Consider the following 24,255-nt stretch of genomic DNA (forward strand, 5'->3'; position numbering starts at 1 on the left):
TGTTTTAGCATACTCTCCATCTGTGAATGGCTTTCCGTTTCTCACAATTGCTAAAGCACCAGTAAAGCTAGCCGAATTCCAGTCACCTTGTTGGGTCCAAACACGGAGTTGCTGCTGACTAGCTTGCAGTCTGCACAGTAGCTCTTGACATGCTTTCTTCCTGCTGTCCCCCGCTGGATATTTCTATGCAAATGTAGTATGGAGTGTGTCGAAGTGCCGCTTTATATTTGACTGTTTCATCGATGCAATTTTATCATTGCATATTAGACACACTGCAGAACCTGCTCTCTCCACAAAGGCGAATTTCTCTGTCCATTCCTGCTGAAAAGTACGATCCTCCTCATCTTTTTTTCTTTTAGTCATCTTCTTCATCAAAAGGGTTTCTGCAATTAGCTAGTTGACTACTTTATTAAAAGGAGGGAAGTTTACTTCCTGACCTCACAACGACCCGTGTACGTTATGCATTATCCAATAAAAATTTGGTGTTGTCCAAAAGGACAGCTGTGATTGGCTCCAGCCACCATCTACCATGAACATGAGTGGTAGGAAATGAATGGATTATAATACGTGAGAATGTTTTATATTTTTAACGTTATTTTTTTTATTAAAGATTAGTCTGCGAGCCAGATGCAGCCATCAAAAGAGCCACATCTGGCTCATGAGCCATGGGTTCCTGACCTCTGCTATATAGGTAGCTAGAGTCCTTATTGAGGTAGCGCCCATTTGTGGTATTTTGTGCAAGAGCCATACTCAAGGGGCCAAAGAGCCGCGCATGTGGCTCATGAGCCACAGTTTGCCAATCAGGGGCCTAAACTAAGAAAACTGAGGCCCAGGGAGAGGACGGCTCAGGGTCACATCAAGCATTGCTAGCACACAGCCTGAACTGTCACCCTCATTCTTTGAGCCCCAGGACCCCCACCTGTGGAACAAAGATGACAATGAAGACAAGAGCTTCCCTCCTGGTTCTGAAAGAGCTGGGCAGCTCTCAGCATCATAGAACAAACTCAACGGGTGACAACAGGTGACCACCAGCCCCAGAGGCACAAGCTGCAGCCATAAAGGCTGCTATAATGACTGGATGGGTGACAGTGACAGCAACCCAGTAACCCAAGAGCCAGGCATGTATCAGCTGTAGGCATCATTCTGGCCAATTTTTTTTTTTTTTTTAACAGAGACAGAGAGAGAGTCAGAGAGAGGGATAGACAGGTACAGACAGACAGGAACGGAGAGATGAAAAGTTTCAATCATTAGTTTTTCGTTGCGTGTTGCGACACCTTAGTTGTTCATTGATTGCTTTCTCATATGTGCTTTAACCACAGGCCTTCAGCAGACCGAGTAACCTCTTGCTCAAGCCAGCAGCCTTGGGTCCAAGCTGGTGAGCTTTTGCTCAAACCAGATGAGCCCGCACTCAAGCTGCCGACCTCAGAGTCTCGAACCTGGGTCCTCCGCATCCCAGTCCGACGCTCTATCCCCTGCGCCACCGCTTGGTCAGGCCTGGCCAATTTTTTTAAAAAAAGAAAGATAAGAAAAAGTAAGAGTGAGGTGCCAGGCCAGAATGGGACTAGGAGAGCAGCTCTAGGTTTCCAGCAGGGAGGTAGGAGGGGGTGGCCAATGGACAGGCACACACTGCTCTGTCGGTGGAACAAGGCCCTCTGCAAGGCCCCCTGCCTGGCTCCTGATGCTAACAGAGCAGCTGGAAAGCTACATTTATGAGCCAAAACGAGAAATCCAAATGATTACTGGACAGGAGATGGCATTAAAGAATCACTGTGAACTTCATTAGGTGTGAAAATTCACCTATGGTTTAATTTCATAAAAAAAGAGTTACGGTATTTTCTCAGTACAACACACTGATGTACTCAGAGGGAATGAGGTAAAACAGAAGGCTGCCGAGCTGGTGCTGCCCGAGCATGGGATGCACAGGGACCACACTACTCTCTGTTCTGCCCAAACTTAAAACTTCTCCCATAGAAGGTAGAAGGAGGGAAGTGTATGAGGGAAACAATGCAGAAAACTGCCTTGCAAACCTATGAAATGCAAAACCACGACAATTATTTCACACAACACAACAGACTGAAAGTGCACAGCGCCTTCTAAACCTATGGACACTTCCATGTCTTCATCCACTTGAATGAAACCCACTTTTCTTCAACTCAGAGTAACATCAAACTCTGTCTTTTTGAAAGCTCGCACAGAAGCTCTGAGCACTCTTTACTTTTTATTGTATCCATGTATCTCACATACATACACAGAAGAAAAAAAGCCAACAAGTAGAAGCACCGCATTGTTCCCCACATTTGTCATCTTAACAATTCCTGCAGAGCCACTGCTCGTTTTTACTTTCTGATGTTTCCAAGATGGACAATTTTTAAACATACTAAACTGTAAGAAGAAGCTGTAGCCTAATCCTTCTCGCTGCCATCACCCAGATCCATCCCATGCTTCCAGCCCCATCTCTCAGTTTACCTCCATGGGAGAGCCCAGTGGGATGACAGGGTTTAAAGGTCAGGACAGCAGCTGGGCAGCCACACCAGAGGGCCTCTGCACTGGGAAATGGCTCAAGGAGCCACACTCTGAAAACGGACAACACAGAGCCCAAGGCCCAAGAGGGCCTCACTTGTCAGTGCCAGCAGGGTCAGGACCGCTTCACCTCAATGTCTAAAAAGAAAACAAATCTTTGTCCCCAATGTGTGTAGTGGCCCTTCACCCAGTGTATTGACGTGAGAAGTTGGTCTAAGGGGTGGCTGCCCAAACTGATGAGGGGAAGCTGATCTCCTTCATAGGAAGTGATGGGGGAGGCACAGCAGGAGCCCATGCTGACCTGGCCATGACTTTCTCCAAGGTGGCTGCTCAGACCCAGGGAGCATCAGCCACCCCACACACACACACACTGTGGGCTCCAGGTGCACCAACCCATGCAGGCACCTGCACCCTAGTGACCCATCCCAACCCCAACAGGCAGAGCTGCTTGTTCAGGGCCACAGAGCTGAGGACCCAAGAAGGGTCCAATTCCTCCCTAAAACCAGTGTGAAAACCACAGCCCTGGACAGCACATGCAGGGCCTCCTCACCTACTCAGGCAAGCCACTTTTGGGCCACAGGCTCCTGGGCCTGGTCTCCCTTCTGTCCTACTTGTAGGAAAGCAGCTCTGTCACAGCATGCCAGACTTAAGTCCAAGGCCATGCCATGTTGAGGTACACAGCTGCTTAACCCCCAGGCTGGCAGAAGGAAACAGCCCAGGTGGCAGCAGTCTCTCAGGTGCTTTTAAAAGTGAAAGAGCCCATAAGATCAAGTCACAACCCCCTGCCCCACACATACTCTGCCTGTGGGACAAGGGGGAGCACCCAGCAGTCCAGCCACAGTGGGCCCTGGAGTCATAGCCTCTGGATGCTTGTAGCCGCCTCTCCTGGCTATTGACAAGGAGAGAGCAGGGCCACCTCAGAACCTCCAGGACTCCCCAGACCACAGTTCCTATCCCAAGTCAGGCCTCTTCATGCCAACAGCAGAAAAACACCCCCCAGCCCAGGCTCCGAAAGGCCCCAGGACTCCCAGGACCTCCCAGCCCCCAATGACTTTGTGCTCCAAGGTCTAGGGTAGTATCAGAGGAACAAAAAGAACCTCTACAGGCTTTAGCCATAATCAGGACTCTTCCTGCCCCAAAACAAACACTCAAGGAGGCTGGGACTCACACAGAGGCTTCCAATTGCCCTTCATCCCCAAGTAGGTACCTGTTCTTTGGGAAAAGGCTACCTGGGTTCACTGCCTTGAGCAATACACATCTTCTCTGTGTCTGCCTCAGTTTCCCCATTTGTACAATGGATATAAGAAGGTGGTGACCCACCTGACCAGATGGTGGCGCAGTGGATAGAACGTCAGACTGGGACGTGGAGGACCCAGGTTCGAGACCCCAAGGTCGCCAGCTTGAGCGCAGGCTCATCTGGTTTGAGCAAGGCTCACCAGCATGAGCCCAAGGTCGCTGCCTCGAGCAAGGAGTTACTCAATCTGCTGTAGCCCCACGGTCAAGGCACATAAGAGAGAGCAATCAATGAACAACTAAGGAACCTCAACAAAGAATTGATGTTGATGTTTCTCATCTCTCTCCCTTCCTGTCTGTCCCTATCTGTCCCTCTCTCTGACTCTCTGTCTCTGCCACGGAAAAAAAAAAAAAGAAGATGGTGACCCAAGGGCTGGTGTGGGGACTGCAGAAGTCAGTGGAGCAAAGGAAGGTTATGGCAGAAGCAGTTCATCTACAAGGGGTGAGGCTGCATGGCGTGCTCACACCACCACTCCTGGCTGTGACTTCTGTGAAAACATATGGACAGGGAAACTAGTGGTGAGGACTCCTTCCTGAATTGTCTGAGCTGCATGATCAGGACTTAGTTGCTCCCACACATCTCTACCTCAGTCTCCCCATTCTCTAGCAGAGGAGATTACAAGGGGGATGGGAGGAAAGGAGAAAAGGGGACAGGGTTGCTGCTCCCACCAGCTCTACCCCAGCCCTTCTACTGAGCCTGCAGGACAGGAGGACACCAGAGTGTCAGGAGCGGGGCTCAGGCAAGTCCAGAGTCTGAGGCAGAGGAGGCTCAGATGCATCAGACAGTAAGGGCAGTGAAAGCTGAGCCAGGCTGGAGGCCTCAGGCAGCAGGCTGGGACTGCGCTCTGGGAGATGCAGTGAGGCTGCTCCAGATCACACCAGGCCAAGAAGCAGAGCCAAGGTGGCTGCAGAAACAGAAGTGAGGGGACCCAAGCCTGACAGGTGGAGGGAAGGAGCTGAGGACAGCAGACAGCAGACATTAAGTAAGCCCTTCCTGTGTGCTGGGCACCATGCCTAGCTGGTGTCGTGCCAAAGCTCACAAAATTGTACCCACTGTTTCCCCAAGATGTATGCACACCAAACATTCAAGATCCTGAGGTGGCACGTAGGCAGAGAGGGCTTCCAGACCTGTCTTCTCATTCTCGCTAGGAGCCAAGAGATGGGGCTGAAAATGCATCAGGAACCTGCCCCTGGCCTGAGGCATGCCTTCTAATCCTCACATCCCCACCCGTGAGGACCACATACTTCTGATACCTACCTGAGCCTACCAGACAAAAGCTGCTACCCCAGTACACCCACACCCTTAAAGCTGCAGCTGAGGACACAGTGCCTGAGCCCAGACAGCCAACTTCCCTCCCTCAAAAATAGTATTGTATTATCTACAAATGCTGGGAAGGGTACAGGCAACTCCATTTGCAGCATAATTTGTTAGTAACTAAATCCACTTTAAAGAAATAAAGTTTTAAAAGAAGAAAGATAATTCACTTCTCTACAGGAGAAAAAAGGGACCCAACAAACATAGAGCGAGACAAAAATAGGTTTACAGTTGTTCATATGGAAAATAACATAATTAATAAATAATACAAGAATAGTTTCATGTACTTACAACTGTAAATCTAATTTTGCCCCACCCTGTATTGTCTACTTAAATCTTGAATTTTAAAATAAGAGTATTTCTCAGTATTAAATTAGCCAAAAATTAATAGGTTGACAAGAGTCTGTACTGGCTCAGGTGTGAGTGAACTGGTGCAAGCTTCCTGACATCTACTGAAACTGAGCCACCTTTCTCGAGCTCCAGCGAGGACTTCCCACCTGCAATGAAGGAAACTGAGTTCAGAACCACAGGGCAACATGTCCAAGGCCATATACCCAGTGCACGCAGAAGCCAAGAGCTGACAACAAACTAAGCAAGCAGGAACCTGCGGAGTCTGACAAGCCTTCCTCCAAATTCCCCTGGGACCCATCCTCCACACACACCCACTAAAAGGGTCAAGATTCTTGCATTGGCCAAAATGTTTGTATCCACAAGAGTAAAGAGCTAACAAATGTAAGGTTCCTGAATGGAAACTGGTTCTATCTGCAATGGTTGGTCTAGTCACTTCTTATAGGGTCACGACTGCATGCTTGGGAACACAAAGGGAGACTGTGAGTGCTATGTGTGTGTGTGTGTGGGGGGGGAGTTGAGCCCCATCCAGGAAGACTGTGGGTGCTTCCCCCCACACGAAAATGGGGCTCTTGTAGGAGGGGCCACACGTTGCCCCTCTTGTGGATCCAGTGTCAATCAAGCCTGACTCAAAGGAGACCCCAATACCTGTTGAGAGATATTAGGACTTCAGATGGATGAGCTGCCACCTGCCTTCCCAAGCCCTCCTGTCAGTTGTGTACTGATGGCTAACAGTGAGCACCTTCTCTGCCAGGCATGAACTTAATTAAGTACCAGGGATGGATTCATTCTTTTCTCCCCACCTTCAAAAGAGGACTCTACTGGTCTCCTCAATGAGGCAAGGAGGCTCTGAACAGTCCAGGCACCTGTCCAAGGCCACTGGGAGCACGAGTGTTAGGAGGTAGGTGGTGGGGTAGCAACTAGCGTGGTGGATCCCAAAACCAAGGGCAAAGAGCCCACCAGAACAAGGGAAGAGTTGGCTGGAGAAAGAGTACACTGTCAGAGAAACTGACAGGCCACACGCCTAAAACCATGCTCCGCCTTTTCAAATATAAGACCTTCAGAACAAACTTCTTGGGTGGCCAATGTTGCAGAGGGAGAAGCTAAGGCCTCTGCCCATAGCCACATCATCATCAAGGGGTAGGGCCTGAGTCCAAACCTTGGTGTCCCACCCAGAAAGTACCCTCTCCTTCCTCTCTCCCCACAACAGGGCTGGGAGAGAGGCTGGTGTTTAAATCTGTAACAAGAATTACTTCCCTGGAAGACTGCCAAGGGACCCTGACGTCCTCATCCTGGAGACACACAGGAGACACAAGGCTCTCTCTGTGACAAACACCCACAAACTTGTCACCCGTCTGCAGGAACCTGGAAGTGCGTCTAAGACAGGAAGTGGGTGGAAGAAGCACGACATCGCATAGTAGTAATGCGCTGTACGCGCGGAAAGCTGACTCGGGGGAGACACTGGGGGACCCCAGCCGGCAGCGAGGGCCACAAGCAAGGCGAGCCCCAGTCCCAGCCCTTTCTTTGCCTCAGAGCATTCTTGAAAGACCCTAGAACTACTGAAGGCTGCTACGGCGAGATGGAGGAAATCATCCGCTTGGAAGTGATGCAGAAGCCGGTCTGGCTTTCCTCGGCATCCATCCCACGCCCTCGCCCCACCCCCCAGCTCAGGAAGCCAAACACCGCAGAGAAAAGCACCCACCGTTCCTGAGGCCTGTCACCAGGAGCAGGCAGGCTGGCGACGCGGCCCCACCGCAGCCTTGCCCGGAGCGGGCAAGCCGGCCGTGCACGCCAACCCTGGGCGCCCTGGGGCTGCCCGGCTAGGTGGTCGACCCAGCCCGGCCCGCGTGAGGAGTCGGCTCAGGGGTCGGGGGCAGGGCGGGGACGCCGGAAGGCATGGCGGCGGCCGCCCGCGCTCCTCACCTCCTTGAGCTGCTCCATCTCGCCGCGGATGGCCTCGTAGTCCACCTCGAGTTCCTCGAACTGCAGCTTGAGCTGGTGTTTCTCCTCCAGCACCGCCAGCCCGTACTCGGCTGCCTGGATCTTCTCGCGCGTGGTCTCTGCCAGCTCGTGCGACAGCCGCTTCACCTCGGCGCGCAGCCACTCGGGCTGCGCCTCCATCACCAGCCGCGTGTACTCCTCCTCCTCAGACGGCGCCGACATGGTGGCCGCGGCCCGACTCACGTCGCTTCCACCGGGCTTAAACCCGGTTCCCGTCCTCTTAGCCACCGCCCAGCCCGACGGCGCCCGGGCCGCCGCGCAGCCGCAGTGCGCTCCCCGCCGGGCGAGGCACTGTGGGTGCCGTAGTCCCAGCCGTGCGACTGCCAGGCTCCTGCAGCACGAGCCCACCATCCCGGCCCCTGATTGGTCGGAGCTCCGCGCCGGGCGGCCCCTCCCAATTCCATCGCCTCCGCTCCGCTGCCCGGGACATTGTAGGTGCCGTAGTCCCGCCCGCGCGCCGGTTCTAAGGCCCGTCATGCCCCGCGCCTGCCCGCCCCTGGCCGGGATTGGCCAGCGAGGCCGCTGTCGCAGAGACGCCGGAAGCACCGTGCTTACTGGTGCCGATGCCTTAGACCAGCGAGGCTGGAGGTTCGCGGTTGAATCCAGGGCTGCTGGGGAGGACGCACCTGTGTCGCGCGCGCTGAGACCTGGCTTCGGACCCGCCGCGCCTCATGTAGGGCGCCCGAGAGTCTGGTGCACGAAGATCCGACCGTTTTAACTTACGGGCCAGGCGGACTGAGCCGAGCACCCGTGGAGTGGGACAAATGGTCAAGTGCACGGTTTAAGTTTGCTAGTGAAGTCTGACGGCCAGACCCGCGTTCTGCGGAACATGCGGCAGACAAAAGCATACTGACTGAGGACCGAAAGAGGAAGGGGCGCTTTCGTCCCGACTAATTGGAACAAGCTCCCAGCGTATGTCCTAAGAATTGCACATTTCTATGTGCAGTCAGTCCAGTGCTCCAATTCTGGACAGCCCACACAGACTCCGCCTTCACGAACACAGTTCCAGCCTTGCATCACGCCTCGCGTGGCTGTGGTGTCTCCTTACTGTTCCTCCAACGGGAAGACTTCCTCTTTGTCTTTACCACCTTGATCTTGAGGGTGCAGAACAAATGTACACACTGATGTATCCACATGGTTAAATTAGGTAATGCACTTTGGCAGGTGGTGCTGCGTTCTCAGCACGCAGTTGCCTCACTCCGATCCCTGCTAGGTTTTCCTTTGTAATTATTACTTGTGAGAAAACACTTTGAGACTATGCAAACATCCTGTCACTCCTCAAATGTCTAAACTACCCGTTTCATTGACATTTCTTGTCCAAACGAATTACCTTCTCCACTTACTAGCTGTGTATTCTAGAGAAGATATTCATTAGTATGGAGCAGTGGATTTTTATTTTACTCATTGAGTTTAATTCTATTACACTCCTTACTTAGATGCTCAAATGGCAGATTTAGCTAGGGGTGTCCTTCAAACTGGTATCCACTTTTTTTTTTTTTATTGATTGATTTTACAGAGAGAGGAGGGGAGAGACAAGAAGTATCAAGTCATAGTTGCTTCACTTTAGTTGTTCATTTGTATGTGCCTTGACCAGGCAAGCCCAGGGTTTTGAACCAGCAACCTCAGCATTCCAAGTCAATGCTTTATCCACTGCGCCACCACAGGTCAGGTTCACTTCCTTTCAATACATCATAATTATTTGGTACTTTCTTACTTTCTAGCAAAAATTGCTCCAGGATCATCTGTACTCTGCCCCAGACCTGTAATCAGCCGTTTCTCCAAGGAGCCCTCACTCCTTTTTTTTTTTTTTCTGAAGCTGGAAACGGGGAGAGACAGTCAGACAGACTCCCGCATGCGCCCAACTGGGATCCACCCGGCATGCCCACCAGGGGCACGCTCTTCCCACCAGGGGGCGAAGCTCTGCCCCTCTGGGGTGTCGCTCTGCCGCGACCAGAGCCACTCTAGCGCCTGGGACAGAGGCCAAGGAGCCATCCCCAGCGCCCGGGCCATCTTTGCTCCAATGGAGCCTTGGCTGCGGGAGGGGAAGAGAGAGACAGAGAGGAAGGAGGGGTGGGGGTGGAGAAGCAAATGGGCGCTTCTCCTATGTGCCCTGGCTGGGAATCGAACCCGGGTCCCCCGCATGCCAGGCCGATGCTCTACCGCTGAGCCAACCGGCCAGGGCCTCTCACTCCTTTTAATGGTCTGATGTTTCATTTGTATGAGAAAAATGTCATTGTGAAATTTAAATTTTTAGGGCCTTCAACCACAATTAAGAGTAGGGTGCCCAACCAGCCTAGTTTGCCTGAGACAGACTGGTTTTAGCACTGAGAGTCCCAAGTCCTGGGAAACCGTCAGGCCTGGGCACACCTTTCAGCCTAAGTGGAAGAAATCCCAGGGAAAAAGGAGAATGAACAATACTTGTCTGAGCGAGTTTAGTATAGGTGATGCTAAACACTGATGCTCCAAGAGTCAGTGGCTTGTCCAAGCAGACATAGCCTCCAAGTCAACATACCCTTCTGACCCAAAATGGCTAAACTCGAAAACCCCACTCTCACTCCACACCTGAGGATGGAGAGGGGAAAGGCCATGGGAATATGAGACAGTCATTGACCTTGGAGCTTTGAACTTGAAGACAGGGTGGTGGGAGAAGGGGGACAGGCAGGGACTTATCATTGCCACTGTGGGCTTCCTGCAAGAGGGACAGCTGTTCTGGCCATCAAGCTTAGAGCTATGACGGAGGAGCCATGATGTGTGCATGTTGTGGGTAGGGGCATTAGAAAGGATGCCTTGAGAAGGTGAGACCTGAGTGGAGACCCAAAGTAAGCACAGGAAGTGGCCAGTCAGGCTGCTGCAAAAAGGGACTAGCAAGATAAAAGAAGCAGGGCCACCCTTTGTTTAGTTCCAACTGGGCCCCCAATATGGATAGGTATCTGACTTACATCATCCCATTGAGTCCTCACAACACCCCAAGAAGTGAGAATTGCTATTTTCTTTGACAAATGAGGAAACAGACTCAGCACAAAACTTCAGTGTCACTGTCCAACTTCTTACACGCCTCATCTGACTTCTCAATTTGACAGCAAAGAACAGCCAGCCTCTCAGCCTCCTGCTCTCCTCACTGCCCTCTCTGTGGCCGGAGCCCCATTGCCTCCCGCCTAGACTATTGCAGTCATCTTCCGATTGGCTTTCAGCTAGGCCACAACCTGTCTTTTCTCTCACAGCAGCTGAGTGTTTCTTAGACCCAAGGCAAGTCACATTCCCTCTGCTCAAAACCCTTTGAGTACATTCAGGTTGCTATAAAAATAATACAGACTGGGAGGCTTTTAAACAACATTAATTTCTCTTAGTTCCAGAGGCTGGAAGTCTGAGATCATGGTTCCACGAGATTCTATCTACTGTGCCACCGCCTGGTCAGGCTACCCCAGTTATCTTAGTACAAAAATACCTTTGTCTACTGAAATAAGGTTTTTAAAAAATCATGTTGAGCTTTTTGATAAATTTCCTCACACTGATGTTCCTGAAAACTGCTGCTGTCTTTACTCTAAAACTTGGGGATTTAATAGTTGTTCCTGTAAAAAAATGCACACTCTGGGCTTTTTGGTAATGACTCTTCCTTTATATTTTTTTCTTTAACTTTTTTTAAATGTTTACTTAATTGGTTTTAGAGAGACAGAAACAGGAACATTGATCTGTTTCTGTATGTGCCCTGACGCAGGATTGAACTGGCAGCTTCGGTGCTTCCCCCACGATGCTCTAGCCAGCCCAGCTATTGATCAACACTTGTTCTAAACGTAGGACTTGCAAGAGGATCGCCCAAAGCTCCCGTTTTTAAACAGAGAGTATGTTGTTTGCACTTTCCTCCAGTTGCCAGCCCGGGCGGCTCCACCCAGGGCCTGATCACTTTTCTCCTTTTTTGTATTTGTCCTTGTACATGCTGTTGCGGAGTTTCTTGCACACTCATGCCTTGCGCTACGTGGGCACTCGGCTCGTAGTTGCGGTGCAGCCCTCAGAAGCACAGGTCTTGCTCATGCGGCCCAGCTGCTGCCTCGTCCGCCGGCGCCCCCGCTGCTTTCCTCGCCCTTGGAGTGGGTCTCTTCGTCCTCCAGGTCCTCCGGCCTCGCACTGCTCTCGCCGCCCCATGGAGGTCCTGAGGGTCCAGCAGGTCGGCTTCGTCCTCCCCCGCCTCCTCCTCTCCATCTCCCTCCTCTTCACACAGGTGTCATACAGGCTTGCCCGCCCCAGCGCTGCCCCTAGGGCCGGAGCCTGCGTCAGGGACTCCTGGGCTGCTTTTGTCTTGCCCACCATAGGGCGCAAGACCAGGAAGGTGCAGTGCCGAGCCGCAGCCCGGAGTGAGCTGGAGCGGGTAAGGAGGAGGGGGCAAGGAGGAGGGGGCAGAGGCGGGGCGGAGCGAGGGTGAGGCCCGGGCTCAGAGCGCACCGTCAGCGCCGCATCCTTGCCGCGGAGTGACAAGCTATATACTTCTGGGAAGCTGAGACCTGGCGCAGCGGGAACCACCCTAGCTTTTCAGCACCCTCCCGGCCCAATGTCACCTCACAAACCAGATCAACACACGCGACAGGCGAAATGCAATTGATATTTGTCTTAATTTTGTATCCTGCAGCTTTGCTGAGTTTATTATCTCTACTAGGTTGTTTTGTGTGGGGGAGGTTGGTGTGAAATCTTTTTTTTAATGCACTATTATTTATTTATTTATTTATTTATTTATTTATTTTTGTGACAGAGGGACAGATAGGGACAGACAGATAGGAAGGGAGAGAGATGAGAAGCATCAATTCTTCCTTGTGGCACCTTAGTTGTTCATTAATTGTTTTCTCATATGTGCCTTGGGGGGGGGGGGGCTACAGCCAGAGACCTTGGGTTTAAGCTGGTGAGCCTTGCTCAAACCAGATGAGCCTGCACTCAAGCAACCTCAGGGTCTCAGAACCTGGTCTTCCACGTCCCAGTCCAACGCTCTACCCACTGCGCCACCACCTGGTCAGGCTGATGTGAAATCTTTATCGAGTTTTCTACATATAAGAGTACTAGAAAGCCTGGTGGGCATATGAAATGACCGCTGTTCTAGATATTATAAATTGTAATTAAAATGATTTGTGCAAAGGTGTCTGCTAATTCAAGCTGAATTACCCAGGGCAGGCAGCGAGGACGCCCCTTTGCTTAGTGCCCCACGGGGTTTCCTCCTTCTACTTGCTTAATTGCTTAAAGTAGAGTGCAATGAAGGAAACCACTGGCGATACATTTCTTAAGAGCCACCGCTAGCTCAATAAATAAAGGTGATTTAAATATGTTTTAATCCTTTTTGCGTTTCGGTCAGCATTACTCTGTCGTTTTTTTTGCATTTCTCTCCTGCCTTTGTTCAAGGGACTCATTTTGTCAAGACAGGCTTTTTTGTCTTGCAGCTGAGGCAAGCCTTGTTTCTCTATGCTCATCAGTCTCATTTTGCTGAGAAAGACGCATTTGCTCTGCGACTGAAGCAAGCCTTGTCTTTCTCTGCTCAGTGGTTTCTTTTTGTCAAGAAAGCCGTTTTTGTGCTGCTTTAGCTCCTTTTCTCTCCTCTTCAGTGCTGTATTTTCTAGGAGGCATTCTTAAAAGAAATTACGTTAAGACGTAGTTTTTATGTAAAACAGATGATTGCCAATGCAAACAAATGTTCACCTTCCCCCTGACCCGCTCAATTTGTGTTCAGCTGTGGCAACTTCACCCCATTGGCTAGTACAGTTACGCAAGCAACCAATAAGCTATCGGCGACAAGCAGACACTTAAGCTGTATATAATAAAGATGTTATCTTTCCGACCAGGTGGTGGTGCAGTGGATAGAGTGTCCAGGAATGCTGAGGACCCAGGTTCGAAACCCCAAGGTTGCTGGCTTGAGCACAGGCTCACCAGTTTGAGCCCGGGATCATAGACATGACCCCATGGCCGCTGGCTTGAGTCCAAAAGTCGCTGGTTTGGAGGCCAAAGTTACTGGCTTGAGCAAGGGGTCACCAGCTCAGCTGGAGCACACCCTTGCCCCCCCCATTCCCTTATCAAAGCACATATAAGAAAGCAATCGCTGAACAACTAAAATGCCACAAGTTGATGTTTCTCATTTCTCACTCTTCCTGTCTATCTGGCTGTCTCTCTCTCTTGCTAAAAAAAGAAAAGAAAAAAAAAAAGTGTCATCTATGGACAAAGATTAATTTACTTTTTCCCTGTTCAATTTGGATGCCTTTTATTTATTTTTCTTGCCTAAGTGCTCTGGCTAAGATTTCAGTACTTTACTGAATAAAAGGGACAAAAGCAGGCATTCTTGTCTTGTTTCTGATCTTAGGGATAGAGCTTTCAGTCTTTTCCATTGAATATAATGTTCACTGTGGATTTTTCATATATGGCCTTCATCATGTTGAGGACGTTGCCTTGCATTTCTAGTTTGTTGAGTGTTTTTTGTTTTGTTTTTGCCATAAAAATTAGGTGTTAGACTTTGTCAAATGTTTTACTGCATCAGTTGAGATGATAATGTCAGTATCCCTCTTCCCAACTTCATTCTGTTAATATGATATATATTTTTTAATTTATTTTTATTAATTTTAGAGAAAGAGAGGAAGTATGTGTGTGTGTGTGTGTGTGAGAGAGAGAGAGAGAGAGAGAGAAAGAGCTAATGTGATATATTAATTTGGCAGGTTTTTATATTTTGAACCATCTTTGCATTCTGCAAATAAATTCGGTTTTGTCATTGTGTCTGATCCTTTTTTTTAATTTTCTATTTTTTGACTATGTATCAATTTTTTAAAATTTTTATTTATTCATTTTAGAGAAGAGAGAGAGAGATAGATAGATAGAGAGAGAGAGAGAGAGAGAGAAGGGGGAGGAGCAGGAAGCATCAACTCCCATATGTGCCTTGACCAGGCAAGCCCAGGGTTTTGAACCAGTAACCTCAGCATTCCAGGTCGACGCTTGATCCACTGCGCCACCACAGGTCAGGCTGATCCTTTTCATATGCAGCAGAATTTGGTTGGCTAGTATTTTGTTGAGGATTTTTGTAGCAATATTCATAAGGGATAAATGGTCTGTAAGGAAGGTATTTTTAGAGGAATATAAAAATCATCCAACTCCCCTGGTTAAGATGATGGGGCTACATGGAACTGAACATGATGTCATGTTTAAAAAGGGAAGAAACAGGGGAGGCCCTGGGCTTGCATCTCCGGCACCTGGCCTTGCACACTTCCTGCAGAATTGGAAGAGGGGAAGTGCAATCACTGTGGTTTGAATAGTGGTGGGAGTGGGGGAAATTGTTTCTCCTTAAACATTTTTAACAAAGAAATCATTGTTGATTTTAAGTATGATTATGTAAGAAAGTGTGTGTTTTTAAAATATATATATATATAAACACATCCTAAAGTATTTATAGAGAAAGGACATGATATTCGGCGTTTGTTTTAAAATACTCTACAGAAAAGGGGAGATAAGGATAATGAAACAGGCAGAAGTTGTTGATTGTAGGCAAAGCTATGTGGAATGCACACACTGTTACATTATGCTTTTGATTTTGAAGTCTATATAGAAAGAACTTTAAGAAATATTTTCAAATGTTTTAATGTTATAATGGCATTATCTTCATAAAGCATGAGAAGACAAAATTAAGAAAAAATCATTTACCTGTCCACTGAGAAAGGTGTCAGGCTGCCATTGGAACAGCACTTGACTTCTAGGTGTCTGTCCCAGCTAGGGACAGAGTGCCTGACCAGTGGCCATGAATTCTGATCTTACGCTTTAACCTACTTACTTTAAATGAATTGCTTCATATCTTAATTTTCAGTTGCCGTCATGTGCCTGCTTACATAGGTGACTTTATTTTTTAATTACTGTTATTGTTTTAGGTAATATGCACATGTTTAAAATTTCAGTTTCAAAGAAGAATATATAACCAAACACCTATCAGAATGGCTAAAATAGGACAAAAGAAAAACAGTGGCAGCAACAAATGCTGGCAAAGATGCAGAGAAACAGGATTACTCACACACTGCTTTGGGGAAGGTAAAATGGTGTAGCTGCTTTGGAAAACTATTTGACTTTTTCTTGTAAACCCAAAAATGCTATTACCATAGGACTCAGCAATTTCACTTATCTCAGAGAAATGAGTATTTGTGTTCATAAAAATGTGTGCACAAATGTTTGTAGCAGCTTTATTCATAAAAATCCCCAATCTGGAAACAACCCAAAATATCTTTTACCAAGTTGATGGTTAAAAAAAACACAGTAGTACACCCGTCCCAGGAAATACAGTACTATTCAGCAATAAAAGTAATGAATTCTGGATGACATACAACAAGCTGGATGAATTTGCAAAGGATTATGCTAATACAAAAGGGCAATACAAAAGATTACATAACTACATGATTTCATTCATAGAATATTTTTTAAAAACAATTTTATCTGTTTGTTTACTTATAACAAAAGTAAAACAATGAATACCAAATGGAAAAAGATATCCAGAAAAGATGATGAAAATGTTTAGAAACAGAAATAACTAATTTAGCTGAAAGAATTTCCCAGGTGACATTAAAACATATTTGCAACTTATTGGAAATCAGTATAAATTAAATTTAATAACTGAGTCCAAATCCACTACTAAAAGTTATCAAAACATTTCCAAAATATTACATAAAAATGGACATCCATAGTATTATATAAAGACCAAACGAAAAATCATATAAGAAAAATAAATGAGGCCCTGGCTGGTGGTTCAGTGAATAGAGCATTGGCCTGGTGTACAGACTTCTGGGTTTGATTCCCAGTTAGAGCACACATGAGAAGAGACCATCTGCTTCTCTCACCTTCTCTCTCTCTCCCTTCTCTCTCTTTTCCCTTCTCACAGCCAGTGGCTCGATTGGTTCAAGTTGAGCGTTGGCCCCAGGTGCTGAGGATAGCTCTGTTGGTCCCAGCATCAGTCCCAGACGAGGGTTGCCAGGTGGATCCTGGTCAGGACACACATGGGAATCTGTCTATCTCACCTCCTCTCACTTAAAAAGAAAAGAAAAAGAAATGGCCTGACTGGTGGTGGCACAGCGGATTGAACATCAGCCCAGGGCACTGAGGGCCCCAGTTAAAAACCCTGAAGTGACCTGGTTAGAGTGTGGGCTCGTTGGCTTGAGCACAGGCTTGCCATCTTAAGCGCGGGGTCACTTGCTTGAGTGAGAAGTCATCAACATGATCCCAAGGTTGCTGGCTTGAGGAAGGGGTCACTAGCTTGGCTTGAGCCCACCAGTCAAGGCACATATGAGAAAGCAACCAATGAGCAAATAAAGTGATGCAACTACGAGTTGATGCTTCTCATCTCTCTCCCTTCCTGTCTCTTTCTCTCTCCTGTTAAAAAAAAAAAAAAAGAATCAGCCTGACCAGGCAGTGGTGCAGTGGATGGAGTGTTGGACTGGGATGTGGAGGACCCAGGTTCAAGACCCCGAGGTTGCCAGCTTGAGCACGGGCTCATCTGGTTTGAGCAAAGCTCACGAGCTTGGACCCAAGGTCGCTGGCTCGAGCAGGGGTTTACTCGGTCTGCTGTAGCCCCATGGTCAAGGCATATATGAGAAAGCAATCAATGAACAACTAAGGTGCCACAACGAAAAACTGATGATTGATGCTTCTCATCTCTCTGCATTCCTGTCTGTCTGTCCCTATCTATCCCTCTCTCTGACTCTCTCTCTCTGTCTCTGTAAAAAAAAAAAAAGAATAAAAAACCTGAATGAAGAAACTCTTAGAAGAAAACACATATAAATTTTTGTGACCTTAGCCCTATCTTGGTTGATTGGATCATTGTCCTGAGCATCAGAGGTTGCTGGTTTAATCCCCATTCAGGGAACAAACAGGAACAGCTCAATGTTCCTGTCTCTCTGTTTCTTTCTCCCTCTCTCCTTTCCTTTCTCTCTTAAAAAAAAATTATGACCTTGGATTAAGCATGGTTTCTTAGATATGATACCAAAAGCACAAGCAGAAGAAAAAAGGATAAATAGAATTTTATCAAATTTAAAATCTGTGCTTCAAAGAACAATATGGAGAATAGAATTGGAGAAAACATTTTCAAATTAATATCTGATAAGGGTCAAGCAACCAGAATCCCCTAAGCACAAGTTAACTTGAAAGTCAACCTCCAAGACCCTGATGTCAGTTCATGGCTGGGGCTGGAATCTTGGCTCCCTCTGCTGGCCCCTTGCAGCTCTGCACCTGAGGACCACAGCTGGAGCTGGGCCTGGAAGTTTTCACCTGGGGATAGGAAAAGGAAAGGTTTGGGAGACAGGAAAAAGAGGGAATTAGGAAGGAGAGGGGAGAAGAGGAAGAAGGGAATATTTTCCATGTGCAAACATTGCACTTTAATACCACCAACAAGACCAAGTGTCTTAGCTCGGGCTCCCATATAACAAAAACCATAGACTGGGTGATTTAAAACAATAGATATTTGCGCAGGCCAGATAGCTCAGTTAGTTAGAACATCATCCTAATAGTCCAAGGTTGGATCCCTAGTCAGGACACATACAGGAACTGATCCATATTTCTGTCTCTTTCCCTTCCTCTCTCTCGGAACTCAATAAATAAAATTTAATAACACGAAAAACCAGATATTTATTTCTCACAGTCCAAGAGACTGGAAGCCCACGAGCAGGATGCCAGCCCAGCATGGTGGGCTCTGGTGAGAGCTCTCGTCCTATGTTGTAGACAGCTGCCTTATCCCTGTGCCTTCACAAGGCAGGGAGAGAGGGGACAGCGAGTTCCAGGGCCTCTTTCTCTTCTTAGAAATGCACTAATCCTGTTGGTTTAGGGCCCTGCCTTAATAACGTCATGTAACTGTTATCACCTCCTCACAGATCCTGTCTCTAAAGAGTTATAATGGGGGTTAGGGCTCCAACATGTTAATTTTAGGGGGACAATATTCAGTCCATAGTAACAAGAATAATAGACATCAGGAAATATGCTGTTAGTTATTTAACATTAGGCTTTCCTGTTAATTAAAAAAAAGCCCGAATTTATAGGATTTTATGATTTCTCTAGTCTTTTTTTTTTTTTTTTTGTATTTTTCTGAAGCTGGAAACGGGGAGAGACAGTCAGACAGACTCCCACATGCGCCCGACTGGGATCTACCCGGCAAGCCCACAAGGGGCGATGCTCTGCCCCTCCGGGGCGTCGCTCTGCCGACCAGAGGCACTCTAGCGCCTGGGGCAGAGGCCAAGGAGCCATCCCCAGCGCCCGGGCCATCTTTGCTCCAATGGAGCCTTGGCTGCGGGAGGGTAAGAGAGAGACAGAGAGGAAGGAGGGGGTGGGGGATGGAGAAGCAAATGGGAGCTTCTCCTATGTGCCCTGGCCGGGAATCGAACCCGGGTCCCCCGCACGCCAGGCCGACGCTCTACCGCTGAGCCAACCGGCCAGGGCCAATTTCTCCAGTCTTAATCCCCTATGGCCAATTTCAAGTTACTGATGGCAACTATACTGAATGGCCTTGGAAAGAGATGCACAGTATCAACTTGACACAGTATTGCCCCTCACAGATAAATACAGGTAAATAACCTTGAGAGCACCATCATAGTAAGATGTAGCAAAGTCATAAAGAAGTGAAGAATCTTGTGCATTTACTCTATTTATTTGTAAGTGTGTGTAATTGAATGTTTAATAGAAGCTGAGTTTAACAATTAGCTCCAGCGTTCTTGCAAGTTTCACCATGGGCTCTTGTAGCCAATGTGGTTTAACTCCCAACATACATCAACTCCATGCTATGCGCTGCAAATACTAGGCACTTTATTGCTATTGTTATTTTCATAATAATAATTAGCTGTCATTTGTTGAGCATCTACTTTGTCCTAGATTATCTTTGAACTACTAGTATTTATCTCATTTAATTCTTACAAAAGGCCTTATGGATTAGTTATGATACCCATTTTTCAGATGAGGAAACCAGGATACAGAACCAGAGTAATAAAGCCATGAATTTGAACTCCTGAAGGTGGAGAGGGGAGCTCTTACTCCCACTCATCATCACCCTGCTGCCACCTAAACTATTCCTTGTGTCTTACCCCACCTGTGGGTTCTCCTGGATCCCAGTCAACATGGCTTTCTTGCTGGAATTCAAGGCTGTTCTAAACACAACTTGCCCTGTGTGCTTCCCATCTTTTTCAGGCTCTTACCCAAAATGCCACTGTGGAGAACTGTGGTATTTCAGGACCCACAGGATTAGAAACTTTTCCTACTTTGAAAAACTTTCGCATCATGTGAGTCTTTTTTCTTCTTCTTCTTCTTCTTTTCCAAGTGAGAGGAGGGGAGATAGAGAGACAGACTCCCGCATGTGCCCTGAGCAGGATCCACCCAGTCTGGAGCCGGTGCTTTGCCCATGTGGGGCCATGCTCGCAACTGAGCTATTTTTAGCACCTGAGGCGGAGGCTTTATAGAGCCTTCCTCAGCACCCAGGGCTGATGTGCTCAAACCAATTGAGCCGTGGCTGCAGGATGGAAAAAGAAGAAAAGAGAGAGAGAGAAAGAGAGAGAGAGAGAGAGAGAGGAGGGAGAGGCACAGAGAAGCAGATGGTTGCTTCTCCTATGTGCCCTGACTAGGAATCGAACCTGGGACTTCCACATGCCAGGCTGATGCTTTACCCACTGAGCCAACCAGCCAAGGCCACATCTGTGAGCCTTGATGGAAAGTGAGTTAACTTCCCAGTAGTGAAACCCAATGAAGGGGCAGAGTCTCACCTCCCAGGATCTGAGCAGCCAGGGGCTGTGCACCTGAGCTGAAATTTTTGAGATTTCAACAACAAACAGCTCTTCTCACAACTTCTTTCCCATATAGGCACTTTAAATAATGCATGTGTCTACATAAAATACATATCAACCCTGCCCAAAGGATACAGCCCAGTCTTATCCTTTTGCTGCATCCAAGTTCAGGAGCTATGGGTGATTTGTGGTCGCAGTCAAGTCTGGATACAGCTTCCCAAAGACAGTGACCACTGGCAATATGAGTTGATGGTTCTCACTTCTTTCTCTCTCGCTTGCTAAAAAAATATAATTAATTTGAAAAAAAAAGGATAAATCTTCAAGAAATGGGCTCTGCGATCAATGCCCAGGCATGTGATTGTGGAGTACTATGGTAAGTGTATATTTAGAGGGTTATTATTGTTTGTTTAAAGAAATTGCTTAACTATTTGCAAGAGTGGTTGTACAATTTAAAATTCCCTTTAAAAATGGAAGAAAGATTCAGTTTCTTTGCATTCTTGTCCTTACTTGCCACTATCACTGATTTTTATTTTAGCTGGTCAGTTGGTGCATACTGACTGATGTGTATATTGTAGTCTTAATTTGCGTTTTCCTGATGACTAGTCAAGTTGACTATCTCTACACGTACTTATTGCCATCTGTCTGTCCACATCAGTGAAATAGCACTTCAAGCCTTTTGCCCGCTCTCTAAAAGGACTTCTTTCTACTCTTGAGTTTTGAGAGTTTTTATGTATTCTAGTTTGAGTCCTTTGTGAAATAGGCGTTTTGTGAATCTTTTCTCCCAGTCTTTAGTTTGTCTTTTCCTCCTCTGTCTTCGTAGCAGTCTGGCACAGAGCACACGTTTTACATTTTGTAGAAGACAAATTTATCCATCTTTTTCTTTTTCAGATCATGTGTCTAGTGTCACATCTAAGAACCCTGAACCATGTCCTAGATCCCAAAGACCTTCCCCTTTGTTTTATTCTAGAATTTTAATACTTTTTTTTTTGGTATTTTTCTGAAGTTGGAAACGGGGAGGCAGTCAGACAGACTCCCGCATGCACCCAACCAGGATCCACCCGGCATGCCCACCGGGGGCGATGCTCTGCCCATCTGGGGTGTCGCTCTGTTGCAACCAGAGCCACTCTAGCACCTGAGGCAGAGGCCATGGAGCCATCCTCAGTGCCCGGGCCAACTTGGCTCCAATGGAGCCTTAACTGCAGGAGGGGAAGAGAGAGACAGAGAGGAAGGAGAGGGGGAGGGGTAGAGAAGCAAATGGGCGCTTCTCCTGAGTGCCCTGCCGGGAATCGAACCTGGGACTCCTGCACGCCAGGCCGATGCTCTACCACTGAGCCAACTGGCCAGGGCTTTAATACTTTTAATACATTTAAATCTATGATGTTTTTTGTGTTAGTTTTGGTATAATATGTGATTTAGGTGGAGATTCTTCTTTCCCTATGGATATTCAGTTGCTCCAGCACCATCTGTTGTAAAGACTATTCTCCCTTCAATGGGTTGCCTTTGCACCTATGTCAAGAAACAGCTGCTCCTACTTGTGGGGCTGTTCCTTGATGTCTTCATTTCTGCTGATGTATGCGTCTCTTCCTGCCCGTACCACACAGTCTTGATTACCATGGCTATGGAAAAGTTCTTTTTTTCTTCTGTTTTCAGAGACAAATTTCTTATTTTGTGAAAATTCTTAGGATTGGTTCCCAATTTATCCCTCTTTTTCAACAATTTTTATTCTTAGTTCCTTTGCCTTTCTGTATTAATTTAGAATAAGTCTTGCCAAGGTTTTGATAGAAATTGCCCTAAATCTGTATATCACTGACACAATTGACAGCTCTATTATATTGAGTCTTCCAAACATGAACTCAGTATGTCACCATTTATTTAAATCTTGTTTGATTTTTTTGTCAAAATTTTATCATTTTGCTTGACCTGTGGTGGCGCAGTGGATAAAACATCGACCTGGAAATGCTGAGGTCGCCGGTTCGAAACCCTGGGCTTGCTTGGTCAAGGCACATATGGGAGTTGATGCTTCCAGCTCCTCCCCCCCTTCTCTCTCTCTGTCCCTCCTCTCTCTCTCTCTCCCTCTTCTCTCTCTAAAAAAAATGAATAAATAAAAAAAATATTAAATTTTTTAAATCATTTTGAGCATTGAAATTCTGTGCATGTTTCCTTAATTTATACATAAATACCTTCTCTCATTTTGAACTATTGTGCTATTTTTAAACTTTGATTTCAGTGTGGTAATTGCTAGTATACAGATATACAATTGGTTTTATTTCTTCCTTTCTGATATGTATGCCTGTTATTTCATTTTCTCATCTTCCTGTGTTGCCTAGAACTTTCAGTGCAATGTTGGACAGAAGTGATGAACTAGATTTCCTTGCTGTGTTCCCAATGTTAGGAGAAAAGCATTCAGTCTCTCATTGTTAAGTATGGTGCTAGCTGTAGGTTTTTTGTAGATTCCTTTTTTTTTCTTTCTGAGAGAGAGAAAGACAGGAAGGGAGAGAGATAAGAAACATCAACTCATAATTGCATCATTTTAGTTGTGCATTGATTGCCTTAACCGGGGGCTCAAGCCAAGCTAGTCACCCCTTGTTTAAGCCAGTGACCATGGGCTCAAACCATCCACCTTGGGCTTCAAGCCAGAGACCTTTGGGCTCAAGCCAGCAACCATGGAATCATGCTAATAATCCCATGTTCAAGCCAGTGACCTCACACTGAAGCTAAGAGAACAAGTTTTGTTTTTTTTAATTTATTCTTTTTTTTATTTTTGTATTTTTCTGAAGTGAGAAATGAGGGTCAGGGGCAGACAGACTCCTGCATGCGCCAGACCAGGATCCACCCAGCATGCCCACCAGGGGGCGATGCTTGGCCCATCTGAGGTGTTGTTCCGCTGCAACTGGAGCCATTCTAGCACTTGAGGCAGAGGCCATGGAACCATTGTCAGCGCCCAGGCCAACTTAGCTCCAATGGAGCGTTGGCTGAAGGAGGGGAAGAGAGAGAGAGGAATGAGAGGGGGAAGGGTGGAGAAGCAAATGGATGCTTCTCCTGTGTGCCCTGGCTGGGAATTGAACCCAGGACTTCCACATGTTGGGCCGATGATCTACCACTGAGCCAATCAGCCAGGGCTAAAGTATGACTCATTTTTGAAGACCACAGACATTATAAGGCAACAAAAATAAATCAAAGAAGCAGACTTTGTCATACCATTTTAGGGTGATAGGTAGTGTTTCTCTTTTATTCTCTCTCCCAATTTCTTAGTTTTTACATTTTACAAGTTATCTTTTCTGCTTACATTTGTAAAGTAGAGAGAAGCTTCTAATTAGGAAGGAGGTCTCAAGATGTCCCAAGATTGTCTCATGATTGCTGAATATTGAGAACAGTAATAATACATTATTGCCTGACTAGGTGGTGACACAGTGGATAAAGCATCATTCTGAGATGCTGAGGAGTCAGGTTCAAACCCCGAGATCACTAGCTTGAGCTTGGGCTCATCGGATTGAGTGTGGACTCACCAGCATGAGTGCGGTGTCACCAGCCTGAGTGTGGGATTGTAGACATGACTCCATGGTTACATATTGAGCCAAAAGTTCTCTGACTTGATGCCCAGGGTCACTGGCTTGAGCAAGAGGTCATTGGCTCAGTTAGAGTCCCCGGATCTAGGCATGTATGAGAAAGCAATCTATGAACAACTAAGGTGCTATAACTATGAGTAGATACTTCTCATTTCTCTCCTTCCTGTCTCTCTGTCTGTCTGTCTCTCTCTCTTTCTCTCTCTCTCTCGTTAAAAAAACAAAACACTATGTTAAAAAAACCAAACTGTCATTCTATAGAGCATTTGAGATCTTGCTTCCAAGAATGCCATCAGTTTGGCTTAATACTCTATAAAAATTCTCTACAGATTTGGACATTTTTAGTGTCAATAAGTGTTACTCTAAAAATAAAAGTTCAAAGTGAGAAGCCACAAGTGTTTATTTGAAGTCCATAAAAATAGCTATTTTGGAAACACTGATTCAGGCAGAAACCCAGATAATGAAGGCA

At 46.9% G+C, this 24,255-nt stretch overlaps 1 protein-coding gene and 1 non-coding gene across 3 annotated transcripts in view; both read right to left on the bottom strand.

Moving 5' to 3' along the window:
- BICD2 (BICD cargo adaptor 2) overlaps nucleotides 1–7,750 on the bottom strand; it is a 57,088-nt gene extending 49,338 nt beyond the window's left edge. The window contains exon 1 of one of the 2 annotated variants that reach the window (XM_066257470.1): nucleotides 7,400–7,750. In XM_066257470.1, coding sequence (XP_066113567.1) covers nucleotides 7,400–7,639 — 240 coding nt within the window. In that variant the 5' untranslated portion in view covers nucleotides 7,640–7,750. The remainder of the gene's footprint in view (nucleotides 1–7,399) is intronic. The other variant, XM_066257468.1, reaches the window with a different exon arrangement.
- A 15,517-nt stretch (nucleotides 7,751–23,267) lies between these two features.
- TRNAV-AAC (transfer RNA valine (anticodon AAC)) lies at nucleotides 23,268–23,343 on the bottom strand. The gene has a single exon. It is a non-coding gene; the product is annotated as a tRNA-Val (tRNA).
- Between the last annotated feature and the right edge of the window lie 912 nt (nucleotides 23,344–24,255).

Source organism: Saccopteryx bilineata, chromosome 2 (assembly GCF_036850765.1).
Source record: "Saccopteryx bilineata isolate mSacBil1 chromosome 2, mSacBil1_pri_phased_curated, whole genome shotgun sequence".
Taxonomy (NCBI): Eukaryota; Metazoa; Chordata; class Mammalia; order Chiroptera; family Emballonuridae; genus Saccopteryx; species Saccopteryx bilineata.